This window comes from Cyprinus carpio, chromosome A8, assembly GCF_018340385.1.
Source record: "Cyprinus carpio isolate SPL01 chromosome A8, ASM1834038v1, whole genome shotgun sequence".
In the NCBI taxonomy this organism is placed as follows: Eukaryota; Metazoa; Chordata; class Actinopteri; order Cypriniformes; family Cyprinidae; genus Cyprinus; species Cyprinus carpio.
In genome coordinates, this window is record NC_056579.1 from 4,452,486 (window position 1) to 4,469,328 (window position 16,843).

The window sequence follows — 16,843 nt, forward strand, 5'->3', positions numbered from 1 at the left end:
GTAGTTTGTATGGCCCCCCACGTGCTTGTATGCATTCCTGACAAACGTCAGGGCACGCTCCTTATGAGACGAAGGATGGTGTCCTGGGGTATTCCCTCCCAGATCTGGACCAGGGCATCACTGAGCTCCTGGACAGTCTGAGGTGCAACCTGGCAACGTCAGATGGACCGAAACATAATGTCCCAGAGGTGTTCTATTGGATTTAGTTCAGGTGAGCGTGGGGGACATTCAATGGTATCAATTCCTTCATCCTCCTGGAACTGACTGCATACTCTCGCCACATGAGGCCGGGCATTGTTGTGCACCAGGAGGAACAAGGACCCAATGCACCAGCGTAGGGTCTGACAACGGGTGCAAGGATTCCATCCCGATACCTAATGTCTAGCCTGTAGAGGTCTCTGTGTTCCTCCATGGATATGCCTTCCCAGACCATCACTGACCCACCACCAAACTGGTCATGCTGAACAATGTTACAGGCAGCATAACATTCTCCACCGCTTTTCCAGACCCTTTTACATCTGTCACACGTGCTCAGGGTGAACCTGCTCTCATCTGTGAAAAGCATAAGGCGCCAGAGGCGGACCTGCCAATTCTGGTGTTCAATGGCAAATGCCAATCAAGCTACACGGTGCCAGGCAGTGAGCGCAGAGCCCACTAGAGGACGTCAGGCCCTCGGGCCACCCTCATGAAGTCTGTTTCTGATTGTTTTCTCAGAGGCATTCAGACCAGTGGCCTGCTGGAGGTCATTTTGTAGGGCTCTGGCAGTGCTCATCCTGTTCCTCCTTGCACACAAAGGAGCAGATACAGGTCCTGCTGATGGGTTAAGGACCTTCTACTGCCCTGTCCAGCTCTCCTAGAGTAACTGCCTGTCTCCTGGAATCTCCTACATGCTCTTGAAACTGTGCTGGGAGACACAGCAAACCTTCTGGCAATAGCACATATTGATGCGTTTGACTGTTTTGGGGGTTTTCTAATGGTTGCCCATCTAGTGCACCTGTTGTTAATTTTATTAACACCAAAGCAGCTGAAATGAATTAACAACCCCCTCTGCTATGTAACTGACCAGATCAATATCCCAGAAGTTTAATTTACTTAATGCTATACTCTGATTAAAAAGTGTTCCCCTAGTTTTTTGAGCAGTGTATATATATATATATATATATATATATATATATATATATATATATATATATATATATATATATAATATATATATATATATATATATATAAATACTATTTATTTAATTCCACATTGGAGTGAGATTCTCCCCTTGATCTTTTCACAAATGTGGCCATAAAATTGCAGTGGCTTTAAAGAAAGTGGAACAGAAGAGTTTTTATTTAGAATGCAACATGTATCAAGAGTTACAGAGTGAGGGTTTCCAACGGTTTGAGTCATTGTGTTTGTGCAAAAAGGAAAACAAAAAAAGAAATGGAACACAAAATAACTCATTACATCCTGTCCTTGGATGCTGTTTAAGTAAAAATTGCACTTTTTATTGCTTTCAGGTTAAGGTGGTTTTGTAATTTCCACAGTTTGATCGACTTTGCCCGGAGTCATACAGTGAAAACAGGAATGCTTCTCAACAGTGCTGTGCAAACATTGAGAATGAAATACATTTGAAACACTGATTTGGCTGGTTGTAAAATTGTGGTTTTAGCACCATGCTACCGTTTTTCTGCAAGAAATCTTCATAAAATCAAAGTACTGTTTGGAAAAAAAGCTACTATTACAAACTGTAGAGAGGGCACCTTTTAAAAACTAAGATTTTCTTTAAGATCAAACAAATTCCATTAAAAAAAAAATCAGTATTTTGGCAAACAACCCCACAACTGGCACAATGAGAATCTATGAAGTATGTTTACGACAAAAGTGAGGAAGGAAGACCGATAAACTGAAGAAACTTGCTTCCACTGCAGCTCAGTTTGGTCTCTTCACATGCATGCAAACAACACAAACAAACGCTTCCTTCTCTCTGCTGGTTTAGCTGAAAGGAGGAATCTCCTCTCCAAACTTCACAAGGTGAGCGGCACTTTTGGCTTCATGGAGCACCTGTGTGTGAAGAGACAGACAGTGACACGGCTGTTTGTGCATGTGTATTGAAAAAGTGCATGTTAAATCTAACAGTGACAATTTAATTGATCTCATAAAGAACAGAAATCATGTCATAGAACAACATTAACAAGTTGTCATGCATCATTCAGCGATTACAGGCCCCTGATCTGGGCGGCACCCACCTTGTTGTGGATGTATGACTCACAAGCGTAGCACCAGACAGAAAGGTCAGCGAAGCTCAGCACCATTGGGTGACCCGACACCTGTCCGTGGGTCACCATGTGCTGCTTCACATAACGCCCACAGAGCACCTGACAGGAAACAACAAAAAGTGCTTCAACCACAATAAGATTCATAAGTGATCTATTAAAACAACAATAGGTCTCATTCACAAATAATTGTGTGGATTATTCATATTTATAAACACAGAAGAACTTCAAAAAAAAAAAAAAATCTAATTCACAACATGTGCATATTCACATAAATCTGTTCTTAACCGTCATGTTGTATTCTGGTGATTTTGACCCAGAGAAGATTTTATTTTTCTCAAAAATAGTTCATGTTATTCCACTGGATTAAAACTTACTGACTTTGTTCACACAGGATGTAACAACTTCCCAAAAGACTCAATCATTTTTGTACTTGTGTTAGAATGTTTTTTCCACCTTATTACACTAGTGGAAAAAAAATTAAAAAAAATCAACCATGGCTTTTTTTGGTCAGAGCTGCCCACCAATACAATCAGATTCTGTCCAGTTGGACTCAACTCATATATATATGTATATATATTACTCTTTGTCATTCAAAATTGCAAGATAAAAGGCAAACAGAGCGGTCTGACTTTAGCTTTGTGAAATTATGCTAAAAAAGCGAATTCACTCTCTGACAGCAGGTGGCGCTTACGGAACAGCTGCAATATAGTGTTGTTTGGTTACTGCTGTAAACAAAGCAGTGCTGTAAAATGAAAAGGAAATGAAGCCGTCTGAACAGGGTTCCTACAGGTTTCTTTAAGTTAAATTCAAGTCTTTTTAAGACCTTTTTAAGACCATTTATATAAAAAATTAATGCCTATTTCACGTGCCTACCAGCAAAGAAAAACAAAATCCTTGAACTTGTGTTCATTTATTTTTCAAATGTGGAATGGGTAAAAGATAAGTCAAGCAGGTTTGAAAAATAAAAACATTTCAATGGGCCACAAGAAAGTTTGCTGAACAATGTTGTTTTTTAACATTAGCTAGCTACTTATTCCATGCTGGGAATATGGGGAACTGAGAGACCCCTGAACAATAAACATCAAAAATCAGAACTCAACAATAAATTAAATTAAGAAACACAGTCAACTCCTTAGCTCTTCACTCAGGGCAGCATTCTCTTTATCAAGGTTGTCCACTGGTTTCAACCAATGACTAAAAGAGTTTTTATCCAGCCACGCTTCATTAAATTTACATTTCCCCATAACCTCAGAATGAAATTGGTAGCTAGCTAACGTAACAAAAAAACGTTAAAAATATAACGGCGTCAGTCAACCTTTCCTGTGGAATGCTGAGATTTTCTTTAATTTTTCACGCTTCTCCTTTGCTTGTTGCTTGAGGTCTGTGTTGTGTTGTTTTGCTTTGCAGTCTATGGTTGTGGTGCTGCAGTGCGTCATCTTCATTTACTGAAGGCATCACGTGTTTCGCAGTATTTTGTACTGTGACCCGGGGCTGCGTTGCGTTCTCAATTATTGGTTCCGCCACTCTTTATTTATACTACGTCATTTAATCAAAATAATCGTGGTTGACAAATGAAACTTTTGAGGAAAATTACAATACGGAGAAGTTACATACAGCACAATTTTTAAGACCCAGACATCAAAATTCAAGACTTTTTAAAGTCTTTTTAAGGTATTATTTCCAAATTAATAAATTCAATACTTTTAAGGTTTTTTAAGACCCCGCGGGAACCCATGATTAAAGAGTTTTTATTGTGTTTTTAAGTTTTTATTTCAAAATTAATAAATTGATCATCCTAAACAACATGCACGCTCAGTGAATGAGACCCAATGTGCACCACTGTTGGCAGTGATAAATCACAACTCTAAACTTCATTCAGCACTCAGTAAGGCTGTTACATGAATGAGTTTGGCACATCTATGTGTTGTTTTTGCTGTGATTTTGAGCGTCATTAACTGTTACCTTGTAGCAGAAGAGGCAGATCCAGTTTTCTGTATCACCTCCACACTCTTCACACGGCAGGAAGACATCGATGCCGCCTGCAGGCACCGGTCGCACCGACTCCAAGTGTGGGCACCATGACAACGGGTCCACCACATACATGGTGTCCTAGCAACAAGAGCCACATGATTAGATCACCACTCAAATTCACATTAGTATCGCCCAGAGTACTGAATGATGCAACAGAATGAAAACAATAAATCTAGCTCTCTGCTACTCGGCAATTCAGCAACATGACTGCAACATTCTTAAATTTACCCATATGCAAATACCCTACCCTACCCTAAAAAAAAAAAAAAAAAAAAAAAAATATATATATATATATATATATATATATATATATATATATATATATATATATATATATATAATATATATATATATATATATATATTTATTTATTATTTATTTATTTATTTAATATATTATTTGTATTACTACTACATATATATTATTATGTGTCTTTTAAATTATTATTATTTTTATATATATATATATATATATATATATATATATATATATATATACACCTTAATTTTATTATTTTATTGTTCATTTATTACTCTTACATTGATATAAACACATATAATATATAATGTATTATTATTATTTATTTATATTATGTATTTATTATTACTTACTATTAAATATCATATATATATATATATATATATATATATATATATATATATATATATATATACACACACACACACACACACACACACACACACACACACAAGCACACAAACATTTAATATTTATTATTATTACTATTATTAATAATGTATTTTATTTATTTATATATTTTTTAATTTTATGGGTCACATTTTACTGCATGTGCATATGTTACCAAATCCGTGGCTTGTGCTCCAAAGACATTTCCTAAGACTGACATCATAGTGGCGTGACCACCAGCGGCTTCCAGCACTGAACTCTCCTGATCATCCACAGCAGCTGAATTTCCAGAGACCACAGATTCTGGGATTGTCCGTTCCTATTCAACAGAGCATGTTTGATGACTGAATACATTACTAGTGACCAAAACATACTGCTAATGACATTAGAGATTGCTTACAGGTGTCTCTGCTTTTACAGCTGTAATCTCTGCATGCGTGCCATCTCCAGCGCTGGCTTTCTCTGACTTGAGTTTTAGGGGTGACTCCTGGCCTGCTGAATCCCTCTGTGGGTTGGGTTTCACCTTCCGTCTGGCTCCTCCAATGGGGACAGATGCTGGGCTGGGGTTAGATGAGGTACTTGTGTTGAGATTCAGAGAGAGCAGGTCCTTACTGAGCTCATCAAGGCTGGACTGCTCGAGATGCTGCGGTGTCTGTCCAGGACTCTGGGAAGGGGTGGACTGGCGAGGAGATTTCTTGCTCTTGCCCGCCGATGCCCGCTTGCCTTTCGATTTAGGAGACGGCAAAGTCAAACGAAGGGACTCTGGAACTGACATAAACACACAAACAAAAGCATGATGCATTAAAATAGTCATCCTGTTCGTACAATTCAATTCTTCAGACTTCAGATTCGATATGCAAACTCACTCTGTATTCTCAAGGAGCTCCAAAAGGGGGCGTGTGCACGCAAGACATTGTTAATGGTAACAGTAGCGCTGGTCTTCGGAGGGGGCAGATTGTCTAGAGACGGAGGAGAGTCTCCCAGCAACATACTGGTGCACATGGACATTGACTCAGAGATGGAGGTGAGGTTATATCCTCCCTATGGTGAAAAGGGTAAGATGACGTCCTAAATGATGTTTTTAAAAGAAGTCTCACCAAAGCTGCATTTTCTTTGATCAAAAATACAGTAATATTGTGAAATATTATTACAGTTTAAAATGACATTTTTCTATTTGAATGTATTTTAAAATGTAGTTTATTCCTGTGATGCAAAGTTGAATTGTCAGGATAATTTCTCCAGTCTCTAGAAACTGATTTCAGCATTAGCCACTGAAAACCTCAATAGGAAAAAGAGTAAACTTGTGAATGTGTGAGTGAATCTAACCCACCTCCAGTATGACTAGCACTCTTCCTGCAGCCAGACTCATTAACTGATGGGTGAGGTGAGCGTAGCCCTCTGGGGTCACCTGATACCCTCCTAACGGATCACCTCGTGCTGCATCAAACCCAGCAGACACCAGCACCAGCTCTGGGGCAAACTAGAACACAGACAACACTATTCAGTTAGTATTTAACACCAAACAACATCAGGTAAAAACGAGCATATGATGTGCTTTTACCTCTCTGGCTATCGGCATCACTATGTGATGGAAAGCCGCCATGTATTCTGGGTCTCCCATCTTTCCTCCATTCCAGGGGATGTTGACATTGTATCCTGTGCCCTTCCCGACCCCCACTTTATCATAGTTAGCATCCTCCGAGCTGGGGAAGAATGTCCCGTCTTCGTAGCGATGCAGGGAGATGTACAGAACACTGGGAGAACAAAGATATTTGATAGCTCAGCTTTGTGACTGATCTCAAACAACAATATTTATACATATGACAACATAAAGAGGACACATTAATAATGCAAACCCCCCTTTGCCTATCCACCCAGACAAAACAAAACATTAAAAAATGGGTCATTTAGGAACATTCACGGTTATGATGCACCAACCATCACACTTTAGCACTGATTGTTTTATGAATGCAACTTTGTAAACAGGCTAATATTGAATGATGTGGCAGGTTAACACTATACTGAGTGTGACCACAAATCCATTGTTAGTCATTTAAAATGCAAAGAGGTTGGCCAAGCAAAAAAAAAAGATAACTTGCATCAGAAGTCTCAAAACAGATGGTTTAATTCTCAGGGTCAGAGAAAGAGTCAGAAATGCTTAAGCAAGCTAAAATATGATTTTGTTTGGTGAAAGGAAAATTTTAAATGATAAATTACGGACCTCTTATCGGCACCTGACTTTGGAATCCAGATTAGTGATTTTTTTATATATATTATTTATATACTATTATAGCATTTATGAATATTTTGAATATTGTTCTTTTATTTATTTGTTTTTTATATTATATTTTTCATTTTAACTTTAGTTTGAGTTTTAGTAATTTTGTTGTATGCTTTTGTATTTATACTACTTTTATTATTATTTATATAGTTTTATAATTTTTAGTTTATTTAATTACTATTATTATATTATTATATTTTATATTATATTATTTTTAATATAATTATTATTATATTATTATTATTTCTATTCAGCTTTTATATGTAAGTCTTCCTTTTAGTAATTTTGGTCTTTAAAAAAAAATTTATTTAATTTTTTTCCTCTAATATTTATTACTATCATAATATTATTATATGTCAAGTCACAAAAAAAAATTGTAATAGTTTTATTTTGAGTTAACAATAACAGCACTGATCCAGACCACTATACTATGGTTGATCATGGTTGACTGTGGGACTGGTCAAACCTGTCATCCTCCTCAAAGATGTGTTGTGTGCCGTTTCCATGGTGAACATCCCAATCGAGGATGAGGACACGCAGGGATTCGTGAGTGATGCTCTGGGCATAGCGTGCGGTCAAAGCAGCCGTATTATTGAAAGAGAAAGAACAAGATGTTTTTTTTTCTTCATGATGACCCGGAGGACGGACTATGGCCACGCCATTTCTCACCTACAGGACCAGAGAAAAAATTAAGGACACCTGGGAACAAATTCAAGCAGTAACATTCTGGGACACATTATACTGAAACATGTTAAGAAGTGTATTACTCATAAAGATCACCTGGCCTGTGATTATGGCCCGTACAGAGTTAAAACACGACCCAGCGGCCACCAGGGCGCAGGTGTAGCTCTCATTACAGATGTAGATGGAGTTGTAATCGTTTCCCAGTCGGTGCAGATCTCTGGGTTTCATGTGCTCTGTGCTCTTTATAGTGCTTATATGCGCAGAACTAGCACAAGAGAGATAAACAGACATGAACTGAATCAAATGCAACGTACGACATCAGTTTTAGTAAGAAATTAAATAGGAAACATTAATTATGCAAGTGAAATAAAGACTTAATTTTGTTCTACATTAATGTGGTCGATATTGATTTACTCATTTGATTGTCACCTGTGACAGAGTGCCAGCTCTTCTTCTGTTGCTAGGCGAGCTGGTATCTGAAGGCAACGGGACAGCAGGCCCAGCTCCTCATGCCGGCTAAAGATGCGAGAAATTCTCTGAGGGAGCTCTGGATGATGACTGTGGGAATCAATACATCCTCATCTTATATATTACGTACAACCAAATAATTAAAACACACACAAAAATAATAAGATGTTTTTTGTAGGGGTGGTGTAGTTGTGTGTGTTTTTTTAGCTCTTTTACATATCACATGTTTTGTTGTGGAGTATTTCTCTGGTCATAAACTAGTCCAGTGATCAGAGAGGAAGCCTTCACTTCTGCACACACTGGAGCGGGCAGGGGAAGGACATCGGAGAGAGGACCACCCTCTGAAGATCAAACACACACATTCAAGAGCCGAAGAAAACATACAAACCTGTCAATCTTACTATGGTGCCAGCTGTACTGAATAATTTTTGAATAAAAATGGTGATGAATGTTTACTTTATATCTGAAGATGAAGATAAAAATCTTCTTACCAAAAATCTGAAGACTCTTCCAAAATGGATACAAGGCTGAGATGGTCTCCGAGATGGACTTCAGGGCACTGCAACAAACAAACACAACAAACAGGGAATAACACAAAGAAATGTAAGAGAACGTAAGCAGATGTGTTCTTCGGTTCACTCACCTTTCACTCGGAGCACCAGGAGAGGTCAGGTGAGGGCAAGGGTCACCCAGCAGTGACCTCACACTAGCACAAACACCCTCTGCTGTGGACTGGAGGTTATATCCACCCTAACAGATGAAACACTAGTGAGTCTGAGTGAGATGTTAACCACGAAGAAGAATTTTGTTCATGATACGATCATACCTCAAGAGCCAGCACGAGTCGACCCTGTGCTACACCTTTCAGCATGTGGGTCAGGATGGAGAAACACTGAGGACTCACTCGCATCTCACCCTAGACACACAGAACGTTTTAAATCATTCAAATGGAATGAGTTTTGGAAACGATATAAAAGGGAATCACCTCGCGTCTCACCTTTGGGTCACCGATCACAGAGTCAAAACCGGCCGCCACTAACACCAGCTGAGGCTGAAACTGTGCAGCACACACACAAGAGATCAGTCATCATGAAACAGCAAGCTTTAAATCAGATGTGCAGGGGGCTGATCTAAAAGGTGTACCTCATACGCCACTGGAAGCAGGAGCTGCTGGAAAGCTGTGACGTAATCGCCATCCTCCATCCCTGTCTGGAGTTAAATAAAGAGATCTGGCCACATTACCACACTTCTGAAACATGTTCATTTCTCACTTATATGTTACCCTAATGGAGTTTTACATGACCATTTTCAACCTCATTTCAGGTGTTGGTAGCATTTCTACATGTAAATGTAATTTGGTTAATCTCAGGAAATGAGTCACACAAACACTTAGTAAATTAGTGTGGTGTACCTTGTTCCAGGGCAGGTTGATATTGTAGCCCTGTCCTGCTCCTGAACCCACCGAGCTGCTGTCAGACTCCTTGAGATGCGGCCAGAAGGAGCCGTCTTCATATCTGTGCACTGAGAAATACAGCACACTGCCACACAGAAACACAGAGAGAGTCTTTACAAATGAGGGACATTCAGAGAGAATAAATGTAATGTGATGTTCTGGTGCTTCGGATATGGACAAGTTTACCTGGGATCCTCTTCAAAAATATACTGGATTCCCTGTCCGTGATGCACATCCCAATCCACAATCAGAACTCTGAATGAGGAAAGAGTCACACCTCATGCAATAGATTCTCAAACCACAAACATCATTTAAAAACGGTTTTGCATCATATTGAGCTTCTGTGATGTTACATATTTTCTGAATATTGAGGGGAAATAAATATAAGACCAGACTTTCAATTTTTCATGTCATTTACTAATATTTTCCGTCGCCTATGCAGCCTTAGGCACATGGGTAAAAAATATGTTTCAGAGGTGATCATTATGTTTGATGAAAAATGATTTTCTGTCTCAGGATAAAAAGTGCTCTGAATAATCGCTCACAATAACACCGGGAAAATGTATCAGGTCAGTTTCATAATGTATAGGTGCAAATAAAAGTGTGACGGTAAAGCAAAATGCTCTCTCACCGTTTAACTCCATGCTGCTTCTGTGCGTAGCGCGCTGCTATGGCCAGATTATTAAACATGCAGTAGCCATTCATCTTATCTGCATGAGCGTGGTGACCAGGAGGCCTGTGTGTGCAAGGGAAAAACAGTAACTCAAACATAGATCAATATAAACCGAAAATGCAGAAATATTAGCATTGCTAAGAATAACAGATGCAACGAGACCTGTTGATGGAGAAGCCGTTACGCAGCTGTGCTGTGATGATTTTATGTAATAGCTTTATCCACGGGGATGTGGTACTGATGCCAGACGGGAGGAGGGGAGAGGATTAATATTCCTGGTTGAATTAAAAAAAGTTCCACAAAGCTAAAACCATGTTGTTTGGCAACCATAAACTAATAAACTACATCACTTTGTAAGAACAATAGATTATTCTGATTATGTTTTATTATTATTTTATAAAAGCAATAAGCCAAAAGAGACTGAGTGTTACAGTTATTTTATCACTTTGATTCATGCTTAAAGGGATAGTACACCCAAAAATTAGAATTTGATGTTTATCTGCTTACCCCCAAGATATTCAAGATGTAGGTGACTTTGTTTCTTCAGTAGAACACAAATGAAGATTTTTAACTCTTTCCCCACCAGCATTTTTTTTTTAAAGTGCCTGCAATTTTGATGATTTTCGCTAAAATTTAATGGCCTACAGCATATTTTGCTGTATGAATAATTTAATATGCAATACACCAAAATAAAGATCAAAGCCTCTACTTTTAAACAAAAAAATCAGTTTTTCTAGTTTAAAGCATTCTTTTTTGGGGAAGCTTTGTCTTCTAAATGAGGAGATAACTCGTCAATGGTGGGGAAAGAGTTAACTCCAACCGTTGCAGTCTGTCAGTCATATAATGTAAGTGGATGGGAATCACGGCTTTGAGAGTCAAAAAAACACAGAAACACAACCAAATTAAACCCTGCGGCTCGTGACGATACATTGATGTGTAAAGACATGAAATGATCGGTCTGTGCAAGAAACTGAACAGTATTTATATCGCAGGGTTTAATTTGGTTTTGTTTGTGTATGTTTTTTTGATTCTCAAAGCTGTGATTCCCATCCACTTACATTATAAGATTGAAAGACTGCAACGGTTTGTTAAAAATCTTCGTTTGTGTTCTACTGAAGAAACAAAGTCACCTACATCTTGGATGCCCTGGGGGTAAGCAGATAAACATTGAATTTTCATTTTTGGGCGAACTATCCCTTTAAGCCCTTAATAGTCATCAATACTGATTTCATGCTGACTTTGAGAAACATCAGGGAATGTACCGGATTTAGATGAACACTGAAACATTGGAACTGGAGTAATAAGCAAACAATAAATTCCTGGACTGGAGGAGACTTGTAATCAGGTGACTCACAGGATGCAGGTAGACAGAATCATATTTATGAGCCAGAGTCTTCAGCTCCTCCTCTGTCATTTTCTGTGTGGATTTCATCAGCTCTACATACTCCTTCCTATTGTGCACAACACATTCCCCCATGTGACATCAGATGATCATAAAACAAACGCGATTAACAGCGTCAATCTTTATTCAAGCTTGCATATAAACTCACGTATGAACGAGTAACAGCTCAGCTTCTGACACAGCTCTGGCTTAAATGCAAAAATAAACCAATCAAAACTCAAAAACAGGAGGAATTCAGGTACAAACCTGTTAACAATAACATCATCGCTACAGGAGTATCTCTACCTCTACTTGTACACAGCGTCCCCGCAGACCTTCCGTCTCCAGCATCTCCATCACAGTGCTCACTCTCGCTGGACACTCCAGGTGACTGAAAACAAAGACATCCAACCCACTGTTACATAAAAACTTTATAAACCAATACTAAGTGAACTATTTCAAAAGAGGTTAGTTATCAAGAATATGTCACTAAAATCACTAAAAATAATATTTCTACTGCATCTTCAAATGAATGATCAAAAGAACTTTTGAAGGTTCTGTCTTTAAATGCTTTATAGCATCTACTGGAAAGACATAAAGGGTTACCAAATGGCTTTCTTAATTAAAGAAAAAAATAAGGCAGAATTTTCACTTTTAGGCAAACTATTGTCAATAAATGTAACCATCCTGAAGCGTCACCTGGCATCCCAGAGGCAGTGAAAGTGAGTAAAGGCATCTACGTAGACGAGACCTGTTCCTGTTGCTTTAGTTTTACCACGAACATCCTAAAAAACATCCCAAAAACATTCAAAAAGCCTTTCCAAAAGCACGCCATCTTTGAACATGCAATCTAACACTGATAAAAGAAAATACCGCATGTGCGTAACTGAAAATGTGCTTTTATGCCAACATTGGGCAGCTATATTAAAATGGTCTTGCCACACCTGCTTGTAATCAAAAGGAGTTAAGCACAGTAATGCTATTTTTTTGAAATATGAAAAGCTACTGTAATCTATTATGTAAGCTGCAGGACAAGACAAGAGTTGAGAAAATTGGGCAGGAGAAGGGGGAGGAATTGCAATTGACTAAAATCTTTAAGGTTTTAAAAAAAAGAAACAGACTCTTTTATTCATGCATAATGAATTTTGCTGTTTGAAATACAATACAGACAATTTTTGACAAGTTTCATGAGAAAACACATTGACTAAGCGTGATTAAACGTCTACCAAGTTTTTGAGTTCATTGCTCATCTCCTCCTCCTCTTTGCTCCGATCCATCCTGCCCTTCCTCCGCGCCTCCTGCAGATTCTTCTTCTGGTTCTGATTGTTGTTTTCTCTCTGGAGAACACAAAGGTTTTCAGAGAGATTTGCATGCAGCCTAAAACAGGAATCCAAATAAAACACTAGCTCCCACGTTGAAAACTGAGCAAAACAGAACAAGACACTGCGTAGATCAAGTGGGCAAACTTAAAGAATATCTGTGGATTATTAACCTCTGAACGAAGCTACTCATGTACAGACTGAAAAAAAAAACAGAAAATGATTAACACACGATGAGCTGACAGGTGCTGAGCACTGTCTTAAAGGAATACTTCATCCAAAAATAAAACATCAACACACCCTCAAGATGAGGATGAGTTTTTTTCTTCATCAGAACAGATTTGGAGAAATGTTGCATTACGTCACTTGCTCATCAATGGACCCTCTGCAGTCAATGGGTGCCGTCAGAATGAGAGTCCAAACAGCTGATAAAAAAATCACAATAATCCACAACACTCCAGTCCATCAGTTAATGTTTCAGGGCTGTATGTTTGTAAGAAACAAATCCATCGTTAAGGCATTTTAACTTTAAACCTTTACTTTTGGCCAAAATACAAATCCAGCAACAATAAACAATACTTGCACTTTTCACTAGTAAACGGTGCTTGATCTGTACACATTTCTCTCCTGAATCAGATCAGACAACTTTCTACTGGAGAAAGCCATATTATGGATAGAGGACTATCCAGAAGAAAAGGTTAAAAACATCTTAATGATGGAATTGTTTCTTGCAAAAATGCAACAAACGCTCAGCTATTTGGCCTCTCATTCTGACGGCACCCATTCACTGCAGAGTATCCATTGGTGAGCAAGTGATGTAATGCTAAAATTCTCCAAATCTGTTCTGATGAAGAAATAAACTCATCTACATGTTGGATGGCCCGAGGGGGAGAAAACTATTTAGGTGAACTATTCCTTTAAATGGTTAACATGAATGTTTTCTGGCAAATGGAATATAAACATTCTCTCACTTTGGTTTCAGATGTTGCTCTCGGCGATCGAATAGAACCTCTGGAATCTGGAACAGGATCCATCAGTTTAGGATTTTACAGATCCACACCAAAAACCTTGAGAAGAAGAGGATGCTGTGACAGGTGCTCAAAACATCTACTGTACGTCAAAAGTCCCAAACTGCATGTATAAAAAAGATCATTTATATGGAAGAACAAACAGTTTGACGATAAATTAGAGGTTATCGCAAATGCTACACTTAGTTTTATTTTATATACAGAATAAATAACCGATACATTTGCTATTTTAAGTTGTGACTATGGCTGAATATTGTCATAGTGACTGAATATGACTGTATATACGTTCATATTATGACATATAAATAACATGACATAAACACCTATCATGTTATGAACTTCATAACATGATAGGTGTTTATGTCATGTTATTTATATGTCTGTAATAATAATACACTATTAAAATAAAAAGTTACTAAATAATAAATGAAAATATATAACACCATATCCATCCATTCAATCATTCTGCTTTTGCACAAATTCTAAATCAAGAGCAAAATATCTGAATATTTAACGAGATACAGTACAAAACAGACCATTTGATTTTCTTTCTTAAAGAAACGTCCTGGAAAAATGAAAGTTAAAAAATGACAGATGTCTGAAGAATGTACAGAACAGGTTTACTTACTGCTTTCAGAAATGTGTGATGTGTATATGATATGGACAGATTTGCTGTCAGATTCTTATGCCGTTCGTAAAAAAACACTCTTTGAAATTCAGATATGATATTAAAAAGGACTAATGTGCCAGTCATTTGAGCCTAAAGCTGTCTGCTTTCCTAAGTTTCCGTGCCTGATGTTATTTTTTGTTTTCTGGACTTGAAATGTGAGTGATGAATGTAGGTAGATGGGGTGGGGATCGGATAGTAAATATGTATGTTCAATATTATCTATATTCAAAGGGTATGAAAACAGCACAACAATGTTTTGTTTAGAAATGCTAACGGCTAACACGCCCAAGTGTGCAGAGCAGCAGACGCGATTCCGTCTCTATGAACTATTTCCTATGAGACATGACGCGCTGCAGCCTCTAGGGGGCGCATGGAGGCTCCGACGACCTTCAATGAACACTTATTTAAGTCTATTAAAAAAGTCAATTGTTATTTCAAATTAAGTGCTTTCTGGCAAATATTAATTTACAGTAATCTCTATAAAAAATATAATTTCCAGTAAACACGGACTGTGATTGGTCCTTTTCATCCTTCGGGACAAATGTGGAAAAAATATTTTATTATTATTTTTTTACTTTATAAATGTGTGTGTATACTATATATATATATATATATATATATATATATATATATATATATATATATATATATATATATATATATAGTTTTACTTTTAATCTTAAATGGCAATTTATTTATATAGCACAATTAAATACAATTTACATTGTCCGATGTGCTTTACAGTATAAAAAAATCATAAACTAACGACAATAAAACCATAGTACAAATATAGATTTGAATATAATATCATAAAATAAAATAAGTGCTTCACTAATTTGATAATGAAATACAATGGAATGGTGCATCAATGAGCCGGAATTAATGGGAAATAGGCCTATATAATTCAGAGCATTTCTTCTTTTGTCCAGTAAAAATCAATAAATCCAACACAATGCAGATCACACATACACATAAATGAAGGGCTGAGCCTACAACATTCTCAATGTGGCAAACACTCTCTCTCTCTCTCTCTCTCTCTCTCTCTCTCACACACACACACACACACACACACACACACACACACACATACAAAGCATTGAATGAGCCTATAACAGAATGGCTTTTTAATTTTTTTAATGGCTTTTTGTCAAATAAAAACAGCCACTCACACATTCAAAAACAAAGATCGGAATGAGCCAATTACTTTTTCACACACTTTCTCTCTCACACACACACACACACACATTCACACACACACACACACACACACACACACACACACACACACACACACACACACACACACACACACACACACACACACACACACACACACACACTTTAAAGTCAGCTCAAAGTACTACTGCAAGACCTGTTCATGATTCCAAACGAAACATGTCTGGAAGATGCTAGAGGTTAAGTTCGTTACAACATTGACTTTTTATAGCAGGGGGTCAAACTCAATTCCTGGAGGCCCGGAGCCCTGCAGAGTTTCGATTCAACCCCAATTAAACACACCTGATTCAACTAATCAAGTCCTTCAGGCTTATTTGAAAACTACATGGCATGTGTGTTGGAGCAGGGTCGGAACAAAACTCTGCAGGGCTCCGGCCCTCCAGGAATTGAGTTTGACACCCCTGGTTTATAGATTTCAGCCTAAATATGCAGCCACTGAGTGCTACAGCCAAATAGTGATACTGATATTTTTTTATATTTTTATATTTTTATACCATCATATGTCACCAAAGTCACCAAATTTTTAGGTTTTGGCAGTCTGATTTTTTTTTTTTTTTAATGATTTTTTTTTGACGTTAAAAAAGATATATTAAATATAAAAATAAGCATATTTTACATTAAAAAATGGTAATTTTAGAGGTAAATAAATTTAAAAATCACAAAAAAAGCATAAATTGATTTTAATTTTTTTTAATTTTATC

The 16,843-nt window shown here is 37.5% G+C and overlaps 1 protein-coding gene across 1 annotated transcript; it reads right to left on the bottom strand.

Annotated features, from left to right (window-relative positions):
- Positions 1-1,318: 1,318 nt before the first annotated feature.
- Positions 1,319-15,049, bottom strand: LOC109055290 (histone deacetylase 6-like). Its single transcript, XM_042761685.1, is given in 28 exon segments — positions 1,319-2,055; positions 2,241-2,369; positions 4,233-4,379; positions 5,125-5,268; positions 5,350-5,717; positions 5,816-5,990; positions 6,280-6,429; positions 6,511-6,703; positions 7,697-7,899; positions 8,011-8,179; positions 8,344-8,508; positions 8,603-8,723; positions 8,874-8,941; positions 9,026-9,132; positions 9,209-9,298; positions 9,380-9,439; positions 9,526-9,591; positions 9,794-9,920; positions 10,022-10,090; positions 10,467-10,571; positions 10,671-10,783; positions 11,863-11,959; positions 12,059-12,099; positions 12,196-12,280; positions 12,589-12,674; positions 13,116-13,226; positions 14,180-14,275; positions 14,865-15,049. Coding segments are annotated over 27 exon segments (3,321 nt in total). The 5' UTR covers positions 14,243-14,275; positions 14,865-15,049; the 3' UTR covers positions 1,319-1,986.
- Positions 15,050-16,843: the final 1,794 nt, after the last annotated feature.